Source organism: Ornithodoros turicata, chromosome 4, assembly GCF_037126465.1.
Source record: "Ornithodoros turicata isolate Travis chromosome 4, ASM3712646v1, whole genome shotgun sequence".
Taxonomy (NCBI): domain Eukaryota; kingdom Metazoa; phylum Arthropoda; class Arachnida; order Ixodida; family Argasidae; genus Ornithodoros; species Ornithodoros turicata.
In genome coordinates this window covers 58,656,655-58,664,398 of record NC_088204.1, presented here as the reverse complement: position 1 = coordinate 58,664,398, position 7,744 = coordinate 58,656,655, and the positions used below count along the sequence as shown (strand labels likewise).

The following is a 7,744-nucleotide window of genomic DNA, read 5'->3' as shown; positions in this document are numbered from 1 at the left end:
TGATTTACTTCCACATAACGATCATTAAAATACATGAGGTGCCTAAACAATACTATTTGGGTGCTATCAGGCAGTAAAAGTTCGAACAACGCTTACGACATTGACTGAATGGGTGGACAGAAGGATGCGTCAGAGCAGGATTGGATTTGTGTCCGTGGTGGAATTGAGAGCCCAACGTAATTCTTACCAGGCGGAGCAGGCTGATGAGATGGTGCTTTGTGTCAGGGGTCAGCACAGTGGTTTATCCAGAATCCCAAGCATGGAGGAGTGTTGAAAAAAGTTCGGGGGGTATGTTATTATGTATTTAATACGATATCTTATGTTCTTTTGGTTTTTCAAGTACTCATCCTGGATGGACTACCCTCAACCCTTTGATTCCATACTAGACAGTCAGCCAATATGGCTTCCTGTACCACTTGGTGCCATATGTGCCTCACATTGAAAGTAGAAAAATGGCGCACAAGAACACTCAGACTGCTGTTCCAACTGCCACACTTGGTAATAACGTCTGACGATATGTCATTTTTTGTACTTCACATAACACAGAGGAGAAACATTTCCCATGTTAATAGAGGCAATTACTGACCTATGGCAAAGCAGAGTGCTGCAAATACTGCCTTACATGACTGACATTCTCCACATTGTTGGCAGATGTTTTCGGTACACAAAATTATTGATAGTCCAGAAGGAAGCTATAATGCTGTGCAGGGTCACTGCTGCATCCTTACCATACATGTCAGCCAAAACAAGGTTATGGAGGCAGTCACAACTTGAACAACTGTACAACTCACCATATCGCTCGTGTTGCTTGTTGGCATTGCCTGCACACACATGGCATGATATGAAAATGTTACTGAAGCTACTAAGGTACTTTATATGCATGCAGTTGTACTCCATAGCTGTGAGATTCATTATCACAATACATGGTTTTTGGAACACCCATTAGGTTACACAAAACTGACAAAGTAAGAGAAAGCATGATTTCAGCACTTTCTTTCAAAATGTCTTAGTTTCTTTGCGTGTCTACATGCAGGAACTCAAACCCAAATCCTTATGCAAGCAGGGCAAGTCAAACGAACTTGACCCTTCCACCTGGCAGTAGCCTCTCCTTCACGTCATCTGAAATGACGGAATGCCCAGAAGACAGCGTGGGTGAAAGTGCAGTGCTTTCCACAGCAGAGGTTTTTTTGCATGATGTGGGGCACCTCACAACTCTTTGATGCCTCACTTGAAAAGTCTCATGACAAGGACCGGAGCTCCACTCCAGTACCTGAGCAGTTGGATACGACAGTTGGATCCTCCAGGTAATGCGAGCTATATGAGCATATCATTTACTAAATTGCTATTACTGAGACTTTGGTAACTGCATTACATGTCAGTGCCCATGGAAAGTGTAAATGGAATAAACTCTTTTCTTTGGTGCACACAGCCAACCTGACCCTATGGATGCGACGTTTCACCTGTCCACAGCAACGGAGAGCTCGGATACTGAAGAGTAAGCATAAGAGTCATTAAGTGGATAAGTAACTATAACAAAAGCTCCTCTTCTTCTCTTCGTCTCTTTTGTTTTAGTGATGAATACGAGAAGCAGCAGCAGCCTGGGCACTCAAAATCTCGCAGTCGTCAAACGTAAGTGAACGATTCAGTACAGTATAATTACACGACGCTATACATTTGTTGAGCAATTAAATATCCTCCTGCTTTCAGAGTAAATCCGGAGGAGCGGTTCTTCCTAGTCACTGAGTCCAGCCTGCAAGAATTGTTGTGTGTCTGCCCCTTCTCCATGAGTGATGAAGCTCGTGTTGACACTACAACAAGGGGAACATCTGTAAAGTCTACAACTGTTTGCAGCTGTGGCAAACAGCGCACTTGGCACAGCCAACCATGGGTGAAGGACAGGCCACTTGGCAACATCCTGCTATGTTCTGCCATTCTGTTTTCCGGGGTCAACATCAGAAAAGCATTTCGAATGCTTGATATGATGAAGGTGGCAACTCTAACGAAGTCACAGTACTTCAGGACGCAGAAGCAGATCCTTTTCCCTGCTGTGAATGACGTGAGTGTAGTGACGTAACGTGGAAAAATAAACACTGCGAGTGCCTATGACCCAATTAGTCCTCAGTTCACCTAACTTTGATGCACGCTCATATTGCCTTAAAAGTCACTAATGTCTGTCTCTTGCAAACTGTTTCAAGGTCTACATGAGTAAGCAGGCTGATATCCTGGACCAGCTTCGTCCGGTGCCCCTGGTCCTTGCCGGAGACGGCAGGTGTGACTCACCTGGCCACACAGCACTCTATGGTACATACACTCTTCTGGAGACAGCTGTCAACCGCATTATCCACTTCGAATTGGTGAAGGTACTTCAGATCTATCTGTCTATGACCAACAGAGCAGCTTTTCATAGTTGTAGGCTCAGTAACAAAAGTGTAGACAGAAGAGTATTTTGGGAGAGGTTCTATAGGGAGTTTACATAGGAGAGTAGGATTTTCCACAATTTCTCTCTCGCAACTGCACTACCAAATGTACCATTTGGGGCTGAACCAATAATCCCCCTCTGGCTATACGCTAATGCTTGGTAGAATTGGATAACTCATGACATCATCACCAGAAACATAGATAGGGTGGTCATCCTATATTTACTTGCTTTTATGTATGAGACATTTTAACACAACAGCTATGAAATTTGTGAAGATGCTACTTTTGTGTGCAGTCATATAGCCAGGGCATTCTATGTGAGATGTTGATTAGCGGGCAAATAATTTCATAATTGAGATTCATTGAATAAGCATGGCTTCTCGGGTAAAGCCCAGATACTGTTTGTGCATAGTGGGGGGGGGGGGGGGGTGGTATATATAAGTTTAATAAACAGGAGGTGGCGTCCACGCAAGGAGAGGTCAGCCAGACCTATGTCGGCTTGCTACGCCCTGGTGGAGAAAAAAAAAAAGTCATTCCATTTTTTATATAGCAAAAAATATCTATATGTTGTATATCCTTAATATGTTATTCCTAATGTTTTCTCTGACATAGTCAACCGAGGTCTCCAGCAGCAATGCCATGGAAGCGTACGGCCTTCAGAAATGCCTAGCATTCCTCGAGGCCCAAGACATGGTTGTGGACAGTTTAGTCACTGACCGCCATTCTGGGATCAAGGCCATGCTGAGGGAGTCCTGCCCACATATTAAACACCGATTTGATGTGTGGCACGTCGTGAAGGGTGAGCATAGTGACTGGTAAGAATAGTTTGATATTTCAGGCACGGTGTCTCCCAACAGGTATCAAGAAGAAGCTCATAGCCCTGAGCCGCTCCACAAAGCACAATGTTGTGAAACTGTGGATTGAGAGCCTGACCAGGCATGCCTATTGGTGTCCGAAAACGAGTGGGGATGATGGGGAATTGTGCATCGCAAAGTGGGTGTCGGCACTTAACCACATTGTCGACATCCATGAGCATGACGACCCCCTGTACCCAGTTTGCTACCATGGTCCGCTTTCGGAACCACGACAGTGGCTCAAAGAAGGTATGCACTGAAAAAACTGACATAGTGGAGCATGTAATTTAGTTGCAGCTTGTAAAGTGTTACACACTCCACACTCACTTATGTGACATCCATTATTTTCTGGTGGTCTGGATAGTAACAGACCTTTAAATATTGAACTCAGGGGTGTCTTAAGCTGAAACCCATCCCCATATTCAATGTTTGCGAAGTGGGGAATCTAAATAAGTTAACTTTAGATAAATGTGAGTCAACCATATTTACATCAGTGTAGTTATTGTTCCTAATCTAGGGTATCACTATACAATAACATGCATACATGCATCTGACAACATGTCATTGTAGATACAGAGACCTACAGACGAGTGAGGGATATCCTGATGGCACCTATGCTCCTGAGGGACATCCCAATGCTCTCCTCGCACGGGCAAACTTACGGACTAGAAGCTTTCCACAGTGTCCTCATACATTTCCTGCCAAAGTCCTATTCATTTTCGGACGAGGGGATGGTCGCCAGGTATGATACATAATCTGCAGTTTTCAAGGCTTAGGAAGACTCAAATGTCTTATGAAAATGAGGACGGGTTCGTAGGACACAGCTGGCTATCCTCCACTACAATGAAAATGTGGACCGCGCGCAGTTGGAGAGGGAAGGTACGAAACAGTACCGCTTGAAGCCGTCCAAGCTCAAGAAAACGTGGGTACCCGTACCTCTAAAGGAAGATGCTACGTATGGTATGTTCTTGTATCTTCTAAGATGTGAGCATCATGCATGTGCTAAGTAGTGCAACGCAACACAATCTATCATGCCTGGTAGACTCTTGTTGATTCAAACTCAGGGGATTCAACAGTTCTCTCATGACCATAGAAATTTGTTTGAATTATCAGAAATGCCTCAAAATGTGGGCTTCAAGAGAGAATTATGTTATGGAGGCACATATGTCATGTGCTGGGGGGGGGGGGAGGTTGCCGACAATTGCCTACAACTGATGGTCATGACTGCTGTAGCTCACATCATGCAATCCGACTGCCACTACATTTGACTGGTCTCACAGCTAACTATATGATACAGGTTTCTACCTTTCTTGATAGCACGCACCCAGAAAATAGCAGACCACGACCTTCTGTAGCCCTTTTAGGTATAGAATGTGTGCTCCATGAGCATGTGACAGCTTGTCAGCACATTTTATTTTGTGTTAGGGAAATTCTACTAGTGGGTGAAGAGTTGGAATTACGCGACGGTAAAGCCTGGGTCATATAGCTCTTCAGTAGATGGAAAACAGAGCAGACCAAACAAAAATTTCGGATTAATTTGAATTAACTAAAAGTTTAAATTATCAGGGTTTGAAACAATGGCTGTATCATACGTACAACAGACAAAAAAGTTGATACATACAATACTTATCATGACCAACTGAACTTTGACCATGTGACCACTGTGAAGTTTACAATCAGGATGTTACTCAGTTCTTGCAAACAAGCCATGCTGCACAGCCATGTTGCTAGATTTATCCTGTTTTGTCATTTGTCTTGTACAGGCAGGTTGATTTCCTATCTAAGACGAACTATGCAGGTACTTGATGACCATAGTAAGCTTTCAGGAAAAAAATTTGGATGCAAGAACGTGGAATGGGAAACAATCCTGCTTGAATTCAGACTTGTGCCTGTTGCTTGGAAAAAGTAACTGATCACCATTATTAATTGCTGAAATGAAATGACTTTAAATGAAACTGAATAGCAAGAGGAAAAGTAACTTTACTCCGGTCGTTACTGTGAATTCACCCAAATTATATCTTCCTTTAAAAAAAAAGGGGGTCAAACGGCAGAACATTTGCAATAACATGTAAAAAAAAACGAGACGGTCAGGTAGACAATCCTTCATACACCTCATCACAGTCTCTGCGGGAAAAGTAATACACCGCTGGGTAATGGATCACTAATTCATTACAAGTCATGCAATCACTTCAGGGCATTATGCAGAAGTCTGGTTCAAAGCTAATCTGTCTGTTACAAATCTTGAAGACTGTCTTCTGTTCTGCTATCACACCTTTGACCAAAAGCCACTGGACGATCTCATTAACAAAATTTCGGTCATTAGGTAGCATCTAGTTGCTGCTGTCAAAGTGCTACGCAGTTTTGTGGCCATTTCACACTTTCTCCTTTTCTTTTAGACTATACATCAATCCTCACTGGCGAGGTGTTGTCTCGCGTAGAAAAACACCTAAAGGAGCCTGTTTCTGTGGAAATTGGACCACCACGTGCAGCAACATATGGTGAAAGACCAGCTTTGGCACAAGCTGTGGAAAAGCACCAGGCCAGGTATGTGAGCTGTTTGCCACCTGCTTACTATGACCACTAGTCGTTCAATTACACTTTGCACTTTTCTTCCTAGGTTCCAGAAGTGAGGGTTGTGACCACCTCACACGCTGACACTTCAGACCCCTCAGAAACCGTGACAAAGAAGAAGAAGAACAAAAAAAAGGCCCTTTTCAGGGCCACCCAATGCTTTACACAGAGACAAGCGTTGCTTTTTGATAAACCCATTCTGCATGCTAATATATGAAACCAGTTTTACATATTCATACAACTAAAGTATTGTGGCACTACCTATAGACTGTTTAGAAGTAAAGGTGTTGAAAAAATAGCAGTATCGAACTAATTGAGATCGTTTTTTTTGTTGTTTTTTTTTGTTTTCAGAAGAAGTCTTGGAGAACCTGCAACAATGCTGAAGTCATGAGAGCTCGGAACATTCACCAACAGTGGTGGCACCCAACAGGAGGTCTCAGCTACGCCGCTTTCCTGGCTTGTATTTTATGTACAGAGTACATTCCCTAACCTAGGGAGTGAGATTCGTTCATTTCACTCTGCATGGCCAAATAAGTGTCTTTCAACAGCTTTGTGCGGTATTGGGGAAGGATTGCTAGAGGGGATGTAGTAAGATGTGGTTGTATCCCGTGGGCCCTTCCTTGATCTTTTACACCCGGTGATAACACAATAGCCAACAGAATTGGCCATAAAATATTGCTACAGTGTTCTATCTTTGCCACCAAATAAGCCCAACACGTATCTACAGATTCCGACAAAAGTTCCAACAGAACACAGGGTTGGCATGTATCTCTTCTTAGGAGTGCCACCTTAGCCGCAAAATTCATCCGTAGCTGACACACTGACAGGTGGGCACCTTGTTGGCCTAGCCACATATTTGTAATTGCATCCACACCAGTTCGCTGATACGGTGTCACTCCTGTGAGGAAGTTACGTCAACCCTGTGTTCTGTAAGCTTTTGAAGGAATCTGTACATACCTATATGAGGTGGCATAACTGTGCCAGCTATTTTGTCTTCCTACTGTGCACACTGACATGTGGGAAGCATCACGGTGGTCTTGAAGGTAGTTCTGTTCATAGCTGTCGAAGAAGGGTCATATGCATGAAAGAGGTAAGGTAATGATAGGAATAAGACTCATAATGTACCATGTTCACTTTTTTCCCCCAAGGTTTATCCAGGGCACATCAGCACTGTATTATGTCAAGCCTACAATTCCATAAAAACCTTTTAGGTACACAGACATAACAACTGTTGTGTAATATGAATTGTTATTTTTCATTCTAATACATGGTTTGTGTGAATTATCTCTCTGTAATAAATGAAATTCTAGAACCAGTCCATGATTCATTGTAATCAAATAATTGCATGGTACTATAAAAGGTAATAAAGACTGCACCAAAAACACCACATCTGGCTGTTCTTACCTACGCACTCGAACAACAGAGGAGTGTCAAGTCAGCTGATATTTGCAACTGTGAACCAACGTAAGATTTGTTGATTGAAGTTTGTCTACTTTTTGGTTATGCTGTGATAGTGTTTTTTCAAAAGCATCACTTCAGATTCTTTCCTTCTGAACCGTCATAGTCACTGAGTTTACTGCAAAGCCAACACAGTTTCCATGTACAGAACATGACAATTGTGGAAAATTCTTTCGAATAGGGTTTAAAAAATTACATGCAGCTCCAAGAACAAAAAACAAAAATCATATCAGTCACACTTTGCACTGCAGACATGGCAGAGGCTTACCTGAAACTTACTGATGTTAATATAACAATATCCATAATATGACTGTGACTGTATAGTGTCCTCTGATTAGGTGTAAAGCACACACTGGAATTTGGAGACTGTTACTGGGGCCCAGCTTGCAATGACTAATATGCTGTAAGTAGCAGGCATCTGTTTTGGAAGAGACAAAAAGTGA

At 42.8% G+C, this 7,744-nt stretch overlaps 1 protein-coding gene and 1 long non-coding RNA gene across 2 annotated transcripts; both read left to right on the top strand.

Moving 5' to 3' along the window:
* Positions 1 to 1,189: 1,189 nt before the first annotated feature.
* On the top strand, positions 1,190 to 4,027 carry LOC135392477 (uncharacterized). The gene is made up of 8 exons (XM_064623185.1): positions 1,190 to 1,304; positions 1,430 to 1,495; positions 1,573 to 1,629; positions 1,708 to 2,056; positions 2,196 to 2,360; positions 3,031 to 3,217; positions 3,276 to 3,521; positions 3,843 to 4,027. Exons 1-8 carry the CDS (start codon positions 1,192 to 1,194, stop codon positions 4,025 to 4,027), a joined length of 1,368 nt encoding a protein of 455 aa, XP_064479255.1. The 5' UTR covers positions 1,190 to 1,191.
* A 68-nt stretch (positions 4,028 to 4,095) lies between these two features.
* Positions 4,096 to 7,013, top strand: LOC135393232 (uncharacterized). Its single transcript, XR_010422539.1, has 3 exons — positions 4,096 to 4,232; positions 5,669 to 5,816; positions 5,890 to 7,013. It is a non-coding gene; the product is annotated as an uncharacterized LOC135393232 (long non-coding RNA).
* Positions 7,014 to 7,744: the final 731 nt, after the last annotated feature.